The sequence below is a fragment of the Anabrus simplex genome, chromosome 3, assembly GCF_040414725.1.
Source record: "Anabrus simplex isolate iqAnaSimp1 chromosome 3, ASM4041472v1, whole genome shotgun sequence".
Classification (NCBI taxonomy): Eukaryota; Metazoa; Arthropoda; class Insecta; order Orthoptera; family Tettigoniidae; genus Anabrus; species Anabrus simplex.
In genome coordinates this window covers 39,490,384-39,512,084 of record NC_090267.1, presented here as the reverse complement: position 1 = coordinate 39,512,084, position 21,701 = coordinate 39,490,384, and the positions used below count along the sequence as shown (strand labels likewise).

Sequence of the window (21,701 nt, the reverse complement as noted above, 5' to 3'; positions counted from 1 at the left end):
AAAGGCCTGCCAATATCTGGCACCATTCTGCAGGAAAAGGCTGTGTATTTCCAGAAGGAGTTTAATGAAGGGGACCCTAATTTTTCTGCCAGTGCTGGGTGGCGTGATCGGTGGCAAAAACTATACGGTATTAGGTAGCTTAATATCTGTGGAGAAAAGTTTCTTTTCGTAAGACATCTGGAATGTTTTCGTTTAATACTGCATGTACTGTACAATTGAATTGGTAATTCAATAAGCAGAGCACCGTAAAACATGTCATTATTTTAGCCTTCCTGTTTGTTTCAGTTCATTTTCAACGTTATTCTGCATTATCCGACATTTTCGGTGATCCGACGTACTCCAGGTCCCGTTTACGTCGGATAATCGAGACTCTACTGTACAACATTGACAACAGCGCACTTCCTTGCTTGAGACCCTTTTTTTGTATAAAATGTTTCAGAGTCACCACTCCCCACTTGTACACTGCTTTTACTCTCATGATACAATATTTTTATCTTGTTAATTAATGATTTTAGTACAATCCTTTTCAGTAGGCATTCCCATCCATGTTTTCTCTTAACTGTATCATAAGCTTTTTCCAAATCCAAAAATATGAAGATTTCCTTGTTCCTTTCCAGATGTTTTTCCATTATCGTTTGCACTGTAAATATAAAATCTATTGTTGATCTATTCAGAGTTTCAAGAAGAGTATTAATTTTATATTCGTTCTATTCATCTGGTATGTCGAGTCCAACTGCTTCAAGATCTTGCTGAATTTTGTGGATTCAATGTCCTCCTGTCTTCTTTTCTAGATTTCTTATCACTACTTGTCAAAATATTTGATTTCCTGGCAGTCGCAAGATATGAAAGAAATAAGAGATTTTATTGTAATTTAAAAGAAAAAATACTGACTATGCATATAGAATGTTGGGCTACAAAGAAAAATGGATGAACAGAAACTCTATGTAGCCGAGATGAGGATATTAAGATGGGCCAGAGAGAGACTAGGCTCAATAAAATCTGAAACGATGCCATCTGAAAATTTCCCCAATATACTGCTAGCGCAGAAAGTATGTTAATCTGAATATTAAGCTGAATATCTGAATAATTGCCAGTTTATTTTTATGAAATAAATTTAAAAATTAAGCTACATTTATTTAACATTAATCAATGGAAGTACAAATTTTTAGACTGAATTAAAGTAATGTTTAAGGATCAAGAACCAAATGAAAGCATATTTTTTAATCTTTTACAAGAAAAACAACTTTTGGAAATAGTTACAAAGAATACAAGTTACAATATGTCAATGAGGATGGATGAAATTAGTATGGAAATGATAAAGGCTGCTGGACCTGTTGAACTACAATGGGTGCACAGATTGTTCAAGTGCATGATGTGCCCTTGAAAACTGGTAAATGGTTCGTTTGAAAAGAATATTTTAATATCACGGTGGACTAGTGCATTAATTTGTCAGCCAGAACGGAGATTTCAACATTCCCGTATCTCCGCGAGGCGAGCCGCCTAAACGGGTTTTTTCCGACAAGCGAGCAGTGTGCTCTTGGGTTTTTTCTTTTTGCCGTGTCCTCGACAGCCAGCTGAGTACCACGTGACTAAGGGATTACCGAGGCTAGCCCGATCAATACTCTCAAGGACACTGTGTGTTAAAATGTTTCACCAATAGAATTAGAAGGTTCGCCGGATCGCAAGATTTCGACCAATCACGTATGACTTGAATACATACCTACGTCTCAAGATTATTAAATACTTCTGGGGAAATTTTTCATTCCCTGACTTTTTTTAGAGACGTTCTGCTTTCTTCAGCCATCTGCTACAGAACGACAATATTTCTGCTTCTGAGGAAATTTTATTTCTCAAACTTTAGAAATCGTGCAGTTCAGATTTAATTTTATCCTACGAAATAAAGAAGAAATAGTGAAGTTAGGTATTTTTATCCAACCTAACTCGTCGTGTGTGTGTTTCGAACCATAATTAAGACTGATTTATTAGTTTCAGCTATTCTCAACGGAAGACGGAAGACTACAAGGAGTCCGAAAATTTTCCAAGATGAAAATTCAACAGTATAAAGGAGTCAACTGCTGTTCCATGTCCATCCTCACTGCAACCATGAATTATTAGACATGTGAGGCATTCTTCAGCCGAGGGGAGGACTGCATTCGATGATGAGTGACTGATCCTATTTCCTTGATCATCCGCCAAAGTCCAGAGGCCATGTTCACATGAGTACAAAATTTCTAATGTATTTCTGCCACTCTTTGTAATGTTGTTGTAATCGTAGTCCTTGTTTATTTATTTGCAATAACTTCTACTAGTTTCTGTAGTTTGAAATTTCATTCTTCTTTCCTTGGTGTTTGGTAAATTTGTGATGGAGTGTGAGTGTATTTGGGATCTATTAATTAGTTTAATTCGAGTGAATGTCTTCGAGACGTGTCATAACTGTCCCGAATTAGTATAGGAGTGTGCTAAAAATTATTTGGCCCTTTCAATAATAATTATTGAATTTATTAAATTAAATTTAAAACATTTTAATTTTGAGTCGAGTGGGACAGAATATTGACATATTCCATTATTTTAGGATTTTTCCTGGATGATTTTACGATCTTTTATAGATTCGGAATATGTTAGAGTCATCTATGATTTATTAAGCTTTAGCCTACGATGACGTGATCGCGTGTATAATAATAATAATAATAATAATTTAACATTACTTTGGTCTAAAAGATAAATTAAGGTTATGAGTACAATTATTATTTGAGCTTGTAAGATGTTAATGTGTGCTCAAATTTGAGTAAATGTAGGCCTGGAATATAGTTGTGTCTGAAATGATCACCTATTTGCATTTACTGTGTTGTTGGATTATTTAGACTTGGAAATGGATCTGATGATACGTGTTTATTTTGTAAGTCCATTATTTGAGTCAATTTTGGAAGAAAATATGTCTCTGAACATAGTTTCTTCATGCGGAGCACATATTAATTGAGAGATATAAAATATTAGGAGAATGATAATAACGGAGTGACTCATAGACCGCATATGTGAATGTTTATTTGTCTTGTGCTGTAGGCAAATTTGTGAAATAATTCTTGTGATGAATTCTATCTCTAACTTTTCCTGGAACATCGTTGTGGATTTTATTTCATCGTGGAAGTGATAATCCTGATACCATCACCTCTAAAACGATTGCAATGGTAGTCATTAGCTGATACCGTCATCTGGAAATTTTCTCCAACTTGGACTAAATATTAAAATAAAATTCAAGGGTTAGATTTCACTTAAAATATTTATTAATGTTACCGTGTGCCTAAGTATGAATGTGAGATGGATGATTTGATGATATTTTGAGACTATGATTTTTCATAGTGATTACTTGACATGATATCTTGTACGATGTGCGCGTAATTTTCTTCGATTCTATGTCATTTTGAGATGAGTACATTTAACTCGATATTGAATCTTTAAGCTTTTTTTTTTCCTTTTTTTGGAAAAATAAGATAGATTAGGATCTGTTACTTCAGATAAAAATGAACAGGCAAGGGCCACATCCATGGATTGAACTCACTATGTGTAAATAAATAACCTTACGTATCGTAAAAATTTGAGAGTATAAAAGGAAAGTCGTGCACGACACTGCGTTGATTTACGCAGAGTAAAAATATAATAATTTAAATAATGGCTTTGAAAATGTTACAATTTAATAATTTATAGTTTAAGGAAGTAATTGTAGGAATAATTCACCAGAAGAAATATTTACTTGATTTTTCAAATGAAGTAAGAAAATCAATGACTCAGATGTAAATGATAAAATTACTGTCGACGTGATTGATTGATTTAAAAATCAGATTGGGTGATTTTGAGATAGGATTTTCTCAAATGATCAAGTTGATTAATTTTCTGAAGCAAATAAGCTAATTTTAATTTCATATATTTGCAGAATCATATTTTCGCGAAGGAAGTCCCGTAAAAATAGAAACTGGCTGGGAAGAGATATTTTATTTTACTTCAAGATTTTGAAATAATCCAATATTTGTGGAAAGTGCTTAGTTTTAATAAATGTTAAAACCCATTTTTTGTGTTCTGTCATTTGTCGCTAGTCCTTAGGCTATCCCTGCCCTTAAAAATTTTGCATCGCCTGTAAGCGAACGGTCCGCGTCTGGGACTCTCGCTCACCGGCTGAGCTGCCCGGTAATACGGGGGCAATATGAAAACAGAAAAGTGTGCCAGAAGAATGGGGAAAGGGAATGATAATAGCACTCCTTAAGAAGGGGGACACCGGGCGAGTTGGCCGTGCGCCTAGAGGCGCGCGGCTGTGAGCTTGCATCCGGGAGATAGTAGGTTCGAATCCCACTATCGGCAGCCCTGAAGATGGTTTTCCGTGGTTTCCCATTTTCACACCAGGCAAATGCTGGGGCTGTACCTTAATTAAGGCCACGGCCGCTTCCTTCCAACTCCTAGGCCTTTCCTATCCCATCGTCGCCATAAGACCTATCTGTGTCGGTGCGATGTAAAGCCCCTAGCAAAAAAAAAAAAAAAAAGAAGGGGGACAAAAAGGTGGGTGATAACTATAGAGTAATCACACTGTTATCACAAGTGTCAAAAATACTGGAAAGGATATTAGATGGAAGAATGAGAAGAAAGGTAGAAAGAGAGTTTTAAGAGGAACAGAATGGCTTTGGAAGTGAAAGATCTACAGTGGACCCAATCTTCAGCATAAGGCAATTAATCGAAGAGAAAAGGACCTCGTCATGATATTCATAGGTCGAACAAAGGCATACAATAGTGTTCCCAGGGAGAAGATTTGGAAAAATCATGGTCAAAAGAGACTGGATACACAAACTGTAGGAATGGTGCAAGCAATGTACAACTGTGTTGGCAGCGAACAGACTGTGGTTGGAAAGACAGAATGGTTTGGAAATGAGACTGGACTGAAACAGGGGCATGTCTGTCACCTCTCTTGTTTCTAATGGTCATGGAAAAAATTGTAAAGGAGACAAAGAAAGCATATGGGAATATGGATTTGAAGTTATTACTACTTGCAGATGATATTGTGATCTAGGAAATGATCAACAAAGAAGTACAAGAACAACTTGATGCACTGAATGAGAAAATTGAAAAGTATGGTAAGTCAGCAGAGAGAAAAGAAAAGCCATGATGATCTCAACAGGAGAAAGACAAGGGTAAGGCACTGTGAAAATTGGTGGTCAAAGCCTTGAAAATGTACAACGTTTCAAATACCTAGGAAGTGAATTAATGCAGAATACAAGGCTGCACATGGAGATTAGCAAGACGGTACAAACAAGCAACGCATTCTACTAGAGTTTAAGAAACTCTGTCTAGAATAAGAAAGCACCATGAAGTGTAAAGAGATAATGTACACAATGTATTATGTATACATATTGACCTATGCATCTGAGACCTGGACAATGACAAGTAGGGGGGAGTAGAATTCAAGCCAGCAAATTGAAATACATTAGTATAGGAAAGACAGAGTGAGAAATGGAGATGTTAGAAAGGAAGTCAGAATAGAAAACCTAAAAGAGGGAAATGATAGGCTTAAGTGCGGCCAGTATCCAGTAATCGGGAGATAGTGGGTTCGAGCCCCACTGTCGGCAGCCCTGAAGATGGTTTTCCGTGGTTTCCCATTTTCACACCAGGCAAATGCTGGGGCTGTACCTTAATTAAGGCCACAGCCGCTTCCTTCCACTTCCTAGGCCTTTCCTATCCCATCGACCTATCTGTGTCAATGCGACGCAAAAAAAAAAAAAAAAAAAAAAAGGAAATGATAGGAAAAAACCCAAGACGGTTGGGACATGTAAGGAGGATAAAGGAGTAAGAAATGAAGATGTTAGAAAGGAAGTCAGAAAATGACAAGAAAAAACCAAGACGGTTTGGACATGTAAGGAGGACAAAGGAGCAAAGAATACTAAAACAAATAACGGAGACGAAGTCTGAGGGAAAGGGAGACCTAGAACAAGGTGGATCGACTCAATAAAGAGGAATCCAAGGAGAAGAAAACTGGAATGGGACAAAATGATGGAAGAGGACTGGTGCAAGGAGAGAGGAAGATGGAGAAGAGCCATAAATGTTCCGCCCCAGCAGGAGCTGGATAAGATGAAAGGAGGAGGAGGAGGAGGACGAGGATGAGAAGGACGAGGAGGAGGAGGTCTACAATATTTAGAAATGTGTGGTAAAATTTCTCACTGATAACTTACATTTCTAAGGAAGTGTTGTTAATTTTGTGGAAAGCAGTTATCTACAAACATAATGTTGCAAGAATCCAGTGCTCCATATTGTTGGCATCGTGAAAGTGATGGTGGTGGTGATTGTTTTAAAAGGAAGTACAACTAGGCAACCATCCTCCATCAACATTAATCACAGCGAAAAATTGGAAGGGGTCGGACACTTCAAAAAATGAAGGTATCTGCCAAACAGTCAAAGGCAAGTGCCATGAAAGGCATGAAAATGAAAGACTCTCTAGGCCTCGAATGCTCCAATATCATCAGGGTGGAAAAGAACAAGAGTTGACCAAGAGAGGTCAGATAGGATAGATGAAAGTGAAGAACCTGGCACAAGTAATTGGAAGCAATGTCAGGGCTCGGTTAGGACCCTGTGGTCAACGACTTACGCTCCCAAGTTAAAAGCCCCTGGGGCTTCTATCATTCGCCTCTTAGGAGAAGCAAGGGATACCGTGGGTGTGGCGTGTCAGATGTTCTGTACCATGATTACAGCGTATTTTTAAACATATATCTTATGGTAAAGTTTATTTGTTTTGAAATTTGTGCAGTGCTCAATACAACAATCTGTAGCGCTTGCCATAGAATCGGATAATTCAGTCTGTCTCAATTTAGAAGTTGTGAAAAATTTCAGGGAAAGACATCTGGAGCTCATAAAAACACAGTAAGGGAGTCATATACTTCAAATGCACTGGAAATGTCCACATTCTCTGCTTGCAGTTTCTTCATTGCTTTATCAAACCAATGCAGAATGCAAACTCACACTGATGAGATAAAAGCTATCTCTATACTCGGTAATTTTCTAAAAAGACCCTCAGCTTCACATCTATATCCTATCCTTTTCATTTTTCTTTGCCAAGATCTTTCTACACTACTTTCCAATCACAGATGTGCCAACTTTCGGAAGTCAGAAATCAGGATTTTTATTTTTTGCGGCTTACCCCGGCATGATATGACATATCATTGATGACATGACTTTGAAGAATATTTAACACATTATACTACTCAATTATGTCATTTCTCTTATTAATTAATTAATTTATTTATTTATTTACTAGCTGATGTACCCGTGCTTCACTACGGAATTCTATATTGTATACAGAATTGTAGGTTAGGTAGAGTACACCGTGTGAGCAAGACTGTATTAAATTGCATAGCTCTTACCGTTACCCTAGAAACGCGACAGAGAAATCACCAAACGGTTTTTCTCATATGAAGACTGCGTTAGGAAATTTTCATTGTAATGGTAGGCCCGCTTGCCTACCATCAGTTACAATCAGGTTGGGTAGTTTTCATTATAATGGCAGACACTCACTCTCCACCTGCCTTTTTACATCCTCAGAAAGACTGTCTTAGTGGTTTTCCCAACTGAAATGAACATAAGTCATTACAATGACGTCAGTAGGAATGGCGCGAGTAAAAGCAATGATTTCACATGAAATAATCAAATAAAAAACCACACATTTTCTCACTTTTAACAAAAAGTACTACGCTGCCGATCTAACGGTCCAAAGTTCCAGAGCTGGAATGACTAGGCCGCAGACAGCTGTGATCCGTGAACACTCTTAGGTTTTTTCAGGAGGGGGGGGGGGGGGGCAATTTTTTCCTCCAAGACAGAGGAGAAACCCCTTCTTCACTGCTAATTTTGACTAAATGAATATAGAATTTAATAAAGGTGAAGAGGAAGAAGCTCTTTTTAAGTAACGGTTCTTTTCAGGGTTGAATTTTGAGTTATTTAGTGAATTATGGTGCTATAATTTGGAATGTGCCTAAATTGTAATTCTAGACCAGGTCATACTACTACTACTACTACTACTAAGTGAGCCTCTGCCTTAAGAGTGCACACTGCTCATTCAAAACAGCATGTCAGAGTAGGGATCGAATAGCTGGAATACTATGATGAATCAGTGAGTTACGTACCAGCAGAACGGTCTCAGAAAACATACTAAAGAAGAAAGCTGTCTAACTCCCCAGCTATACACTGTACGCAGCAGTAATCCCATCTGAGTTGATAGGCAGCATAAGAGACAAAGAACATCACCGCACACAATGGTGAATGTAATGTTAGTGTTGATCAATGTTATGTGCTTTCAATATTGTAGGCCTTCACATTTAGTTTCTTTCCGACTCTGAAATACCACTCTTATCATCGTCGGTACGGTAAAATTGAATAAAACATAAATGGTTGGAAATTGTATTCTCTATAACTTTTGTTATGTAGTACTTTTTGACAGGACCAATAACATAGGTATTCAAAAATTCCCCTAAACTACAATTTCATACAGGGCAAATACAACTGTTCATAACTTTCTTATTCCCCGACTCTACATACCGCCTTTCATTAAATTCTGTTAACACATTTTCTCGTGACTCGGCGTTGATATGGACTTGGCAACAAAAATACAAATTCAGGAATATCTGCGTTATCAAAGTCGGTACAGTAACAATGTATGACACAAACGATCAGAAATTTATTCTATATAACTTTTGTTAACGTAGTATTTATCGATAGGACCACTAATAATATATTTGAGAATTAAATTTTAGGCCTTCCTCTAAACTACCATTTCACTCAGCATGAATAAAATGATTTATAGCCTAGATTGTAGTGGCACATCCCCCGACTTCACATACCAATTTTTATTATTTTCTCTGCAACCGTTTTCTCGTGATGTGTGTACATACATACATACATACAATACAGACACACAGACAGAAATTACGGAAAAGTAAAAAGTGCATTTCCTTGTTACTATGGACATGACCGATACAGAAATACCATTCTTTTCAAATTCTGAGAAATGTACAGACAAAACTCTTATTTTATATATATATATATAGATTTATCGTCAGCCACTACTCGTATCCGAGTGTATGTTTTCACTTGCAATTTATGTACAGTCCGTTTTATGTACATGACGTTGATGACTCGTCAGGCTAATTTTTGCATAAAACATTTGGCACACCTGAGAGAAAGGGGTGGATGTGGTTGAGTTTGTCTGAGTTTTCTTCTAAAACAAGCCTCTGTTTGCAGTCTTCAACGCTCAGTTTCAAACTGCAGTACTGCAGTGGATGTGACCGCGCCAGCGAGGGTGATCTTCAGCAAATGTCTGCCAATTACTGGGGTCAATGTTTGTGCTCTTCAAGGTTTTTTTGAGCTGACCCTTGTAGCATTTCAGAGGTACACCACGTGGCCTCCTGCCAGAACTGAGTTCACTGTATAGTATCTGTCGGGGTAGACTATTGTCATCCATGCATTGGACATGACCAATACGTCTAAGCAGGTGACTTATGATGGAAGCTTCTATACTGTTCATCTGTGCCCTTTCAAGTACTATAAAACTGGAGACATAATCCTCCCATTTGATATTCATAATGATCCTAAGCTTCTGCTGGTGAAAACATTCCAATTTCTTGATGTCACAGCAGTATAGAGTCCATGTTTCACATCCATACAATAAGGTGGAGACAATGACAGCTTGATACACCATCAGTTTAGTGGACATATTTAGGTCTATATTAGAAAATACTTTGTGGGATAGACGTCCAAAAGCACAAAGAGCAACTCGTATCGATTTTCTACATCCATCTCCAACGTACGAGACGAGAGAATACTCCATGTTCCAGAGATGTATCCGAGATGGTAATACTGAAGTCTGGCAAACTAGTTCTCGGAGCAGGTTGTACTAAAAACTTAGTTTTCTGAATGTTGATAGACAGGCCAAAATGCTCATAAGCATCCTTAAAGCAATCGACTGACAACTGTAAGTCCTCTGTAGAATGAGCTGGAGTAGCACTGTCATCTGCATATTGCAGTTCAGTAACCCGGGTGAGATGGGTTAAGTCTTTCAGAGCAGAGTCTTGACATTAAAAATCCCTCCATCAAGTCTGTAACTAATTTCTACACCTGCATTGTTGCCACATGTCTCATAAAGCATGGCTGTCAGGTACAAGGCAAACAGTGTAGATGCAAGCACACAACCTTGCTTTAGACCGTTAGTAATAGGAAATTCTTGTCACACGTTGTTTTGATAGAGAACCTGACCAACCATATCATCATGAAGAGCCCGGACGAATCCAACAAGATGTTCGGGGCAGCCAAACTGCCTTAACACCATCCACATAGCCTTTTCCAGGTCATAAAAACCAAGAAGAAGGGTTTCTGTCATTCTCTGCATTGTTCCTGCAACTGTCTGGTGCAGAAGATCATGTCAGTGGTACTCTAAGATGTGCAAAATCCACACTGCGATTCGGGGAGTAACTTTTTGGATAGAGTTTGAAGCCGACTCAACAGGATCCTGGCGAATATTTTAACTACTATGGACAGCAGGGATATGCCACGGTAGTTACCACAAATGCTCCGATTGCCTTTTTTGAAGATGGTGACTATGATAAGAGTTCTTCATGTTGGCAGGTACGTATTTGGTTTCCCATATCCTTAGGATCAATGAGAAGAGCCTCGTTTTGAGAGATAGGCCTCCTTTAAGAATAAGTTCTAGAGGAATATTGTCCGATCCAGGAGCCTATCTAGGTTTGAGGCTGAGAAGAGTTTTGTTATGTTCATGAAAGTTTGGTGGCATAGACATCCAAGGTTGCATAGGATGTTGTGGGACATGCTGAAGAAAATTTTCAGCAGTAGTGGAACTGCGGTTTAAAATTAAATTGAAGTGCTCTCTGCAGCGTCTCAGAATGTCTTGATTGCCTGTAAGAATGGTGGTGGTATTCACCTTTAGGACGGGCACCCTTTCTCTGAAGTGTTTTTGAGGGGGCTACCTACTGAAGGTGCTCTGCACCAAGTTTATATTTTTAAACGTTGTTCTCTTTCTTACATGTACATCTTCATAATAGTGTAATGTTACGGAATTAATGAGACAGCCCCAGGGTGAAATTTACATATTATGATTACATCCAAAGGCGTCAATATCTAATTTACAAAGTCAACAAAAGGGAACTCTCTCTTTACAAATGTGACATGACTTACCGAGAAGGCTAAGTCATTCTAATAAAATTTGGAAGCTGAAGGAAAACACGGGTAAGCTCCGGCAAAAGAAATAAAACGGGATACTACATTTGAAGATAACCTGAAAAATGAAAAACAACTAAGTGCTTACCTGTTGGAGGGGCCAAGAAGACCCGTTGCCTTGAAGGCAACCTTTCCCTTCACTGGTCAAACAGAAAAGACGCCTAGGAAGAGCAAGGCTCTAGCGAAACGCTTCTCTTCGGAAATTGGGAAACCTTACAACAGCCAATGAGCGTCCGATCTTTTTCCTTCACTTACCAATAACAATTAAGTTTATTTTCTCCAATTAGGGCCCAGAAATTAATGCTGACCAAGAACACTGAGAAGCATCGCGAAGTTACGAAATTGATGCAATTTCCGGAAATATCCATGCCGATCTGACACGTGTACACTACAGTATGTTTCCAAAATATTACATCTTACTTTACATTTCCCATGATAAAGAAACAATCTTGAAGCCATACGAAAATCATACAATTCCAAAATTCACATACCGAGGAGAGACAAACCAATGCATAAATGCCAAATTAACCCATAAAATATATACAATTCCTCGCCGTCTTCCGAGTCCAAGTAATTAAGTCCAAGTAATCACTACATATATTTCTTGACAAAGTTTTACAAATATATCTTTTCCTTTCCCCTGCAGTACTTTGAGTACTTCAACTGCTATTTCATCTACACCAACTGCTTTACCATTCTTCATTTCCCTAATAGTTGCCACTATTTCCTCTTCTAATATACTGAACCCAATCTGATCTTCATTTATTTCACAATCCTTAGAAAGAGGCACACACAGGGTCATAAGCCTTTCATTTACTACAATTGGTATGAATTGATGTTCATACACTAACTTTGTCTTGACCGCAGAACCAACACCATGAATACAATTTTCTCCTTCCTTCATTTCCAAAAGATGATGTATCCACTACTTGCTCCACTGATTTGACCTTCACCTGATACTCTTGTTTCGCTCAGAGCAGCGATGTCAAAGTTTAGCCTTGCTAGTTCATGGGTAATAAAAGTTGTCCTTTTTCTCGGGCCTATTATTGTCCTTTAGGTCAAGTAGCGTTCTGACATTCCACGTGCCTACAGTTAAAATTGTGTTCTTCATTTTCAATTGATTTTGACCGCATGAATTAGGGGGATCCTTTGAGTGCAGTTTCCCAGACAGGTTTGATTGTGACTACCAATGTTTAGCCCACATTTTCTAGGGCCTTCCCCCTTCGGGGTGGGTAGTAGTGATCGTAAGTGGGCCTGCCCAGTCAAGATGCAGGACCGGATCCCTGAGTAGTCACACGGTCTCAGGAAGGCGACCGCCACACATTATCGCCAACGTGTAGGTCCAGACTAAAAGCTCCCAATTTCACCCAAAACCTGATCCCACCATCCTTATTCCTTCGCCATTGGACTTTCGAATAGCAAGTGAAATTGCCATTGGCATGACTTTGTTTAAGTTAAATGTTCCGACCTCATACGGACAAACAGGTCCCTGAGAACACGTGGTGCTAGGAACCACATGCTGGTTCATACACATAGAAAGATGAACTGTACTTAATTATACATATACTAGGTTTATTACACTACATACACATTGCGATACATTTGTTTAACCTGTCGCTCACGCGACAGTTTAGATATTTACAGAACTTGTCCGCATAGCACATTTTAACATAGTCCAGCAGCCATGTTGCTTTCTCTAGTCACACACTTGCTCACCCGATTGCACGCGAAGGTGCCCGACTACTTCCGACATAAAAACAGCCCCAGCAAGTGACGCTCTGGTCAATCACAAACATACCGCCCCACCTAAATGTATCACATTTAACAATTACAAGAAATGTTAAATTTAAATTGAATGAAATGAAGTTCTTTCACCATCAATACACATGCCGATACAAGACACGCCCAACTTCAACCAAAATAATTGAGCAAAAATGTACACAGCTGATGAAATAATGAAACCTAAATGAACAAATTCACATCCTACAATAAAAAGTACAGCACTAAACATAAACAATAAAGGACAGTGATCATAATTACAATCTTACAATACAAGAGCAAAGAATTTAACATCAACACGAAATGAGACACTGAATGTATTTGCAAGTATCAGTCTTAAGCTGGCAATGGACATAACTTATGTACAGAACACCTCAAAATTCCATTGCTGGTGCGAATTGTAACCGTACGCACTCGTTTGTCCTTCCCAGGACAAGTTTCCTCGACTGTTGCAAGTCGCCAAGAGAGAGGAGGAATGTTGTCTTCCTTAACTAAGACGATAGTTCCAGGCTGGAGGTTAGGCTGACTCGTCAACCATTTTTGCCGCTGTTGTAAGCTATTAAGATAGTCATTAGACCACTGTCTCCAAACGTTCTGCTGCAGCGCCTGAATGTAGCGCCCTCTGGAAGTATAACAGTGCACACCATCACTAAGGTCAGGTTCAGGGAAGGATAGCAGGGGAGCTCCAATCAGAAAGTGGCCAGGAGTCAGGTATGGGGGTTCATCAGGGTCGTCTGAGAGTCTAACGAGCGGTCTTGAGTTTAGGCATGCCTCTATTTGGCAAAGTAGGGTATACATCTCGTCATATGTCAAGCAGGCATTGCCAGCAGTTCTTCGCAAATGATGTTTCATGGATTTCACTCCAGCTTCCCAGAGTCACCCTAAGTGAGGCGAATCAGGAGGAATGAAATGCCAAGTGAATCCCTCTTGCGCTGCATTGTTCAGCATTTCTGTCTTCCACTATTCTGACTAGTGCACCTTCAACAATTCATTTCTAGCTCCTACAAGGTTAGTAGCATTGTCACTGTATAGGTTTGTACACCTCCTCCTCCTGCCCACGAATCTCCGTTAGGCGGCAATAAAAGCCGGTGTGGTGAAGTCATGAACTAATTCCAAGTGTATTGCCTTGGTGCAAAGGCAAATGAACAATGTTACGTAGCATTTTACCTTGACTCTGCTCCTGGTTGCACCCTGTTTAATGTACAACGGACCAGCGTAGTCAACTCCCGTATTCAAGAATGCCCGCGATGGAGTCACTCGAGGAGAAGGTAGCTGCCCCATGAGCTGCGTTGCTGTTGAGGCTCGTAGTCTGAAACACTTCACACATTGGTGAATGACAATCCGTACCACTTTCTTTATGCTCACTACCCAATATCGGGATCTAAGAGAAGCTGCTACATGATTCGCACCAGCATGTAGCAGCCGAATATGCTCGTCAGCCACAATCAACTTGGTTACATTATGACGCTGAGGTAATATGATTTGATGCCCTTCTGCAAATGGTTTCAAAGAAAAGTGTCCACCTACTTGTAATACATCGTTCCCATCTAGGAATGGGTTCAGATTTCTTATTGAACTTTGCGGTGAAACTGATGAGTTCAACTTCAACTCGCCTATTTCCCTTGCGAATGTCACACGTTGAGCAAGTTTGATACATATCTGAAGTCCCATTGCTAGCTCTTCTGCAGATAATGGTCCCATTCTTCTTTACGTTGTGTCTTCTGGAATTGAAAACAAATCTTTTGCAATAAGCCATCACCCTCTGTAGGCGACGGAGAGATGAGAACCGTGTCGTGACTTTGTCAGATGGAGTGGCACTAACTAAACATTGTACCGTATCCCTTCTTTCTGGAAGTTAGTCTGCAGAATCGTTTGAATCCTTAGTGGGCAAGGTACTTGCGTCTTGCACTAACCATGCCGGCCCATGCCACCATTGTTTGTTATGTTGTAGGTTGAGTGGTCCTTCTCGCCTTGAATGAACATCGGACGGGTTGTCTTTTGACATAACATGACCCCACTCGGCTCTTCCAGTCAACTGCTGTATCTCAGAGACATGATTTGTGACAAACGTTTTCCATCTCGTCGGTTCAGTTGATTGGTACTGCGGATATACATACGCTGCGTAGGCCCGTTCAGAAGCGTCTGAGAAACCATGAACTTGTATCTGGACGACTCTTCCCATGCAAAGAATCAACCTGTCGACATGAATGTTGTTCAGTGCTGGAAGATCAGTAAAGATTTTAATCCAACCCTCAAGTAAAGGAGATGGTAGTGGTTCATCCCACCCTAGTTTTTAGTGCCACAACTGCTGCATGAAAATTTTATACATTACGATTACTGGTCCTATCAGCCTTAGTGGATCAAATATAGAGGCTATAATTGAAAGCACCTTTCGTTTCGTAGGGCCTCCATTGTTCTCTTTGATATGAACCTCAAACTGGAACTTGTCAAGCAAAGGATGCTACAGCAATCCTAGCGTTTTAATACTGTCTTCCTTGTCAAACCGTAGGAGTAACTGTGATTCTCTCAGTTCTGCTGGTATCGTCTCAAGTACAGCGGAGTGATTCGAAGTCCACTTGCGGAGCGGGAAGCCTGCGCATTGCAGCAATTCTTGTAGTTCTCCTCGCAGCTGTATAGCATTTTCCACTGTATCGCTACCACACAATTCATCGTCCATGTAGAAGTCCCGCTTCAACACGCGAGATGCTGTAGGAAACACGCGGGCTTCTTCTTCAGCCAGTTGAGTTAGACACCTTGTGGCTAGGAAGGACGCTAAGGAGGTACCGTATGTTACAGTCTTCAGTTGGTAGGTGCGTAGAGGCTCGGATGGACGTTTTCGCCAGATTATGCGCTGTAAGTTAACATCCTTGTCGTCTACTCTGATCTGAAGGAAAATTTTTGTAATGTCTGCTGTCATCGCAATCTGATGTGTGCGAAACCTTGTCACAATTGATAGTACATCTTGTTGAACAGTAGGTCCCACCGCGAGAGTGTCATTGAGGGAAATGCCATTGTCAGTTTTGCAGGACGCATCAAATACAACCTGTGTTTCAGTAGTGGTACTCTCTGCCTTCAAAACTGCATGGTGTGGGAGATAGCAGAATGCTCCTTCGTCCTTGCATATATCTGGGCCAGCTTCATATGACCCAGGGTCTCATACTCCATGTAATCAGCTCGCAGATCAGGTCTCTTCTCAAGCTTCTGTTCCAGTAGTCTGAATCGTTTCTCCACAATTTGTAACAGTTTCCAAGTTGCCTTTTGCCTTCGTAGGCAACCTCACAATGAAATGTCCACTGTTGTCCCGTTTGGTGTGAGTTATGAAATGCTCCTCGCAGCACTGCTCCTCCTTGGTTAGGGGCATTTTTCTAGTTGTCACTTCTTCTATCTTCCTATTGAGGTCATCGTCCTGTCTGAGGAAAAATGATGAAGCGGGCGGAGTTTCTGCTCTCTCACTAGTCCGAGCCCGTGACTTTATTGGACCTGATAGTATCCATCCTAATACAGTATTCTTCAAGATGGGTAGCTCGTCGCAGTTTTTCCGTCACCCTTCTTGCAACAACTGCATAAAAATCTCCGCACCGATGAGCATATCCACTGGGGCTGGCTTTTTGAAGTGAGGATCCGCCAATGTGATATCCTCAGGCAGGTTCCACGATTTACAATCAATATGGTTCGCTGGAATATTGCCTGTTATGTGAGGGAGAATAGAACATGTTATAACAGTTTCGAATCTGGACACATTAGAAATGATACGAACGTCAACACTTTGAGATGTGGTGACAGCAGTGTTATTTATACCACTAATTGGAAGACAGTTTCTATGTCGTTGCAGCCTCAGCTTACTTGCAAGCGACTCAGTTATGAAATGTGATTGCGATCCATTGTCAAGTAGAGCTCGGCACTGGTGAATTCGACCATTGTTGTCTGCAACTCCTACTATTGCAGTGGACAGTATTACTTGAGACTGTGGCTTGAATTTTAGTGTACAGTAACTAGCATTACTCTGACCTTGTTCGTCGTCTCTAATACCGGTACCTCTACTAGCTTGGGTATCCTTGTTTGTAGTCGTTTGGTTGTGTGTGGCACTGTCAAAGTGAATCAAAGTAGGCAAGTCTTACAGCTATTAGATTTGCACACATTGACACTATGATGCCTAAAACAGTTAAAGCATAAACCCTTCCTTTTGACAAAACCATACCGTTGTCTTGTGTTAGCTTGCAGAAATCCTTTGCACCAATGTAACGGATGATCTACGTCACAAAAGTCACATTTCCCCCTTGTAGATTCGAATTGGGTTTTCATTGTTTCTCACATACTGGTGCTTAGCTGGATTTGCCGCGCTCCCCCTCTGTTCCCGTGTTGCCATCATCAATTCCAACACTAGTGCCCTCTCTTCCAAAAGGGTGGATACCTCAGTGAGTCTCTGAAAATAATTGCTTGGAGCTTTCATTTCGAACTCTTTACGGGTAGCGGGATCTAACTTGTCTAACATCAGCTGCTGGAGTAAGGCTTCGTGTACAGGCACTGAAAGGTTGAGGTTCTGAATAGTGTTTAAATTGCTTACTAAGGGGTTGTTCAACTTCCTAAGGTCTGATGCTGTATCTTTGTGACATGTAGGTAATGACAATAGAGCCTTGATATGTTGTGTTGCTATCAGTTTTCTGTTGTTGTACCTCTTACATACGATTTCCCAAGCTACTAAAAAGTTAGGGTTAGAAACAGGAATGTTCTGTATTAATTGATGAGGCTTGCCCTTGGGTGCTGAAAGTAGATAATGAAAACACTGAATGTTTGATAGTTTTAAATAGTCAACAATTAAAGCCTGAAAAGTGTCTTGAAAATGAGTCCAAGTCTCATACTGCCCATGAAATGTAGGGAGGTCAATGACGGGCAATTGTATTTCCATGGAATTCTGTTGGGAATTACCGCAATAATGCTGAGATAACTGATCAATATTCTGCTCGGGGGCTGTGCTCTTTTCTATCAGTGTAGTCACCCTCGCCTCCAAATCGTAATAGTTTTCTTCGAACTGTTCCCTATCCCGCTCATGATTTTCGTAGTTCTCGTCGTCATTAATCTCGAGTTTACATTGAACATGCTTATATTCTTCCCAGAGTGAAGGCAGTTGTTTCAACCTGCTACGTAATGCATTAATATCGGAGGCCGCCACAAACTTGTCTACATATTTACTGATACGTGTCAGTGACCCTTTAATGCCCACTCGTTTCACTAACAGGTTTTTATCATTAGACTCCATGATATGAGCTAAGAAGAAGAGGAAAAATGAAAGGAATGACTGACCTCTGGTATACTGCTCTGATGTGCACTTATCCTTTGTCCGCCTCGTCGTCTAGTTCAGAACGCCGTAAGGATGATGATAAACATGCTCCAAAATTCTCTCCACAGGTTGTCAGCACTCGAAACATACACTCACAAACAGCAGAGAACCACGTAATATTATAGCATTACGACACTTTCAAGAATCCGGGCCGGTATGACCATGTTCCGATCTCATACGGACAGGTCCATGAGAACACGTGGTGCTAGGAACCACATGCTGGTTCATACACATAGAAAGATGAACTGTACTTAATTATACATATACTAGGTTTATTACACCATATACACATCGTGATACATTTGTTTACCCTGTTGCTCACGCGATGGTTTAGATATTTACAGAACTTGTCTGCATAGCACATTTTAACATAGTCTGGCAGCCATGTTGCTTTCTCTAGTCACACACTCGCTCACCCGATTGCACGCGAAGGTGCCCGACTACTTCCGGCATAAAAACAACCCCAGCAAGTGGCGCTCTGGTCAATCACAAACAGTGAACTACAACTTGCCAGGAAGTGGCCCATATACTATGATTCCAGAGCCATTCGCGGCAGCACGTATAGCATGAGACATGCAAGATCAAGCACTGGAACTGCAACAAACTGCCGCAGACACCACAAAACTTGAGTTGTGCCTTTGTAGCCAGTCCGTCTGGCATAGCCTCTTTCACTAGCACAGCCGTTGGGTACCAGAGTTATTATATTGGTTCCTCTTCCGCCTGCTTAACCGATGGGCGATTTTGTACTTGTATTAATCCCCAGCTCTTCACCCATAACCCAGAGCAAGGACCCTCCATTTTTATGACCCCTGGAGAGAGGGTGTCCCATTATTGTAAAGCCCCCAGGAACTGGGCTACCTGTTGGTCTGCGGACTGTATAGGGTATTCTAACCAGCCCTACATACTATAGGGGGCCCTTATTTGCCACCTGGGGATGTGCTCTGTACGAGTCACATTCCTCTGGTTACTTATTGGAAGTTAACCTCACCCACAATGGCTGGGGTTATTTGCATTGTAATTGACATAGGATTCTTCATAAATTTCAGTACTAGATTGATGCTCAAAGCACTGGCCTTGTTAAATAGGTTTTAAGGTTTAATTTTTTTCCAGAAATCTGTTTCGGGAAGCTTTGATCTGAATTGAGTTTTTGTCCTTGTAAATATGCTTAAAAGTAGTCCCACAGTCGGCACTGCTATGTGGAAATGATAAAATAAAAAGCATTAGATTAGAGATTCTACCATATTTAAGACCACCACCAGCTGATTGCATCCCTCTTGTCAGTGCTCACTGAAGATCAATTTTCTCCAGCTACTTAAAGAATGAGGGATTTTCAAGAAGAACCTAGGATTTTCAGAAATTACAGAAATACTAAATTTGTTCTCAAAATCGTGAGTTCAGTCTCCGTGATCAGAAGAGAGAGGAAGGACCAAAAATAGGGAGTCTCCCGCTCAAATCGGGGGAGTTGGAACATCTGCAATCAGTATTCAAGCTCTTACAAGCATTAATATGCACACACATCGAGTTGCTGACAGTGATTTCAATGTCACATTGATTGAATCAAAATATATTTCCAAAGAGTTCCATCTCCATGTAGAGTCTACAAAGTAGTTGTATAATGAATATTGAATTTTCACGACCGCAATGTAATCGAAACCGACTTTCAACCTATTAGGTCGTGTTACGTACATTTAGTACGTGTTGAAAAGAAGTACAGAACAAAAATGGCCAACCAGACACCAGTGGGATCCGAACACAAAATGGCCAACCAGACACCAGTGCAATGTCATATGACTGACCTCTACTCATATCAATTACAATCTGACACAATACAAAATATACATTTTTCAATTTTTAACTTTTAATACAGAAATGGGGTCGAATCATAGAGATACTTACATGACGAAGAGCTTCAACTATGTTGCCTTCTTTGTATTCAGGTCGACTCACAACGTATTTGTGAAGATGTTTACCAGCATACTGAGCAACTTTAGCACCTATAATAGGAATAAATGAGTTATCAATAATTTCATTTTGCTAGTGTGTTATAACAAACTCAGATAGGTCTTCGACGACAATGGGAGAAGAAAGGAAAGAAGAAGCCAAGGCCTTAACTAGGGTGACCAGATTTTTTTTTTCACGCAAATTAGTAAAATACTTGCCGCATAAATAAAACACTAAATTTATGGAAATAAAATAAAAATTACCAACATCATAGCCTACAGGTGGTGGTGATTTTTGTTCTAAGAGGAAGTACAACGAGGTAATCAACCTCTCTGAACAAATTAGTGCAAAGGAAATTTAAAATACAAAAAACAATTAATTATTCAACAAAGGAATTTGGAAACGCAGTACAAAATAAAACAAAAACAATTATAAAATTAGGCTGAAAAAAATACTAACGAATCAAAAGGGAACGTACGTTCCCTGAGTAACAGTACACTTGTAATTTATATACCCTTGATAAGTTCACTGTCGCACATAAAACAGATGACGAGATCAGCAGTAGTCGCGTCATCGGCTAGTATGCGTTCGAGTGTTTCCTGCAGGCCGAGGCTCCGTCTTAGGCCAGAGAGATTGGCGCACTCTGCGAGGATGTGGGCCACGGTGAAGTCGGCACCACAAGAACACACTGGGGGGGGGGTCTTCCCTCTTTAGGAGATACGAGTGCGTGGATCGTAAATGACCCATCCTCGGCCTGCACAATACTATGGCCTCTCGCCGTGAAAGCTGGAAAGAGGACCGCCACACGGTAGTTGTCTCCTTAATTGCTCACTGCTTGTTGGGAGTTCGGATAGCTAGCCACTCCGATTCCCAAGACGCCAAGACGGTTCAATGTAGCTGAGAACAAATATCCTTAGCAGGTACATTGACTGGTCTTGGAGGTAAATCTACAGCTCCCTTTGCAGCTTCATCCGCAAGTTCGTTTCCCGCAATCCCAACGTGGCTAGGAAGCCACGCGAAAGTGATTCTGGTGCCAGTATCCCTTAACCTGGCTAGAAGGTCATGTATCTGCTGCACCAGTGGGTGTTGTGAGAAACAGGTTTCAATAAACTCCAGAGAGCTTAATGAATCAGTACACATAAGAAAGTGGCTTCTTTCGTCACGCAGTGCAAACTGCAGAGCCTCTAAGATGGCGTAAAGCTATGTAGTATACACGCTACATACACTAGGAAGCGAGATCTTCGTACTAATATCATCAGTGACGAAAGAGCAACCAACATTATCTCCGATTTTAGAACCATCCATGAAGATATGACTCGCAGCTGGATATTGGTGAACGAATTCCTGGAAATACCTCCGATAAACGGAGGAATCCGTGTTCACCTTGGGTCCA

At 40.3% G+C, this 21,701-nt stretch overlaps 1 protein-coding gene across 1 annotated transcript in view; it reads right to left on the bottom strand.

Annotated features, from left to right (window-relative positions):
* Nucleotides 1-21,701, bottom strand: part of LOC136865951 (probable protein phosphatase 2C T23F11.1) — a 223,861-nt gene that overhangs the window by 129,748 nt on the left and 72,412 nt on the right. The window contains exon 3 of the mRNA XM_067142514.2: nucleotides 20,264-20,361. Within this exon, the coding sequence (XP_066998615.1) occupies nucleotides 20,264-20,361 (98 nt within the window). The remainder of the gene's footprint in view (nucleotides 1-20,263; nucleotides 20,362-21,701) is intronic.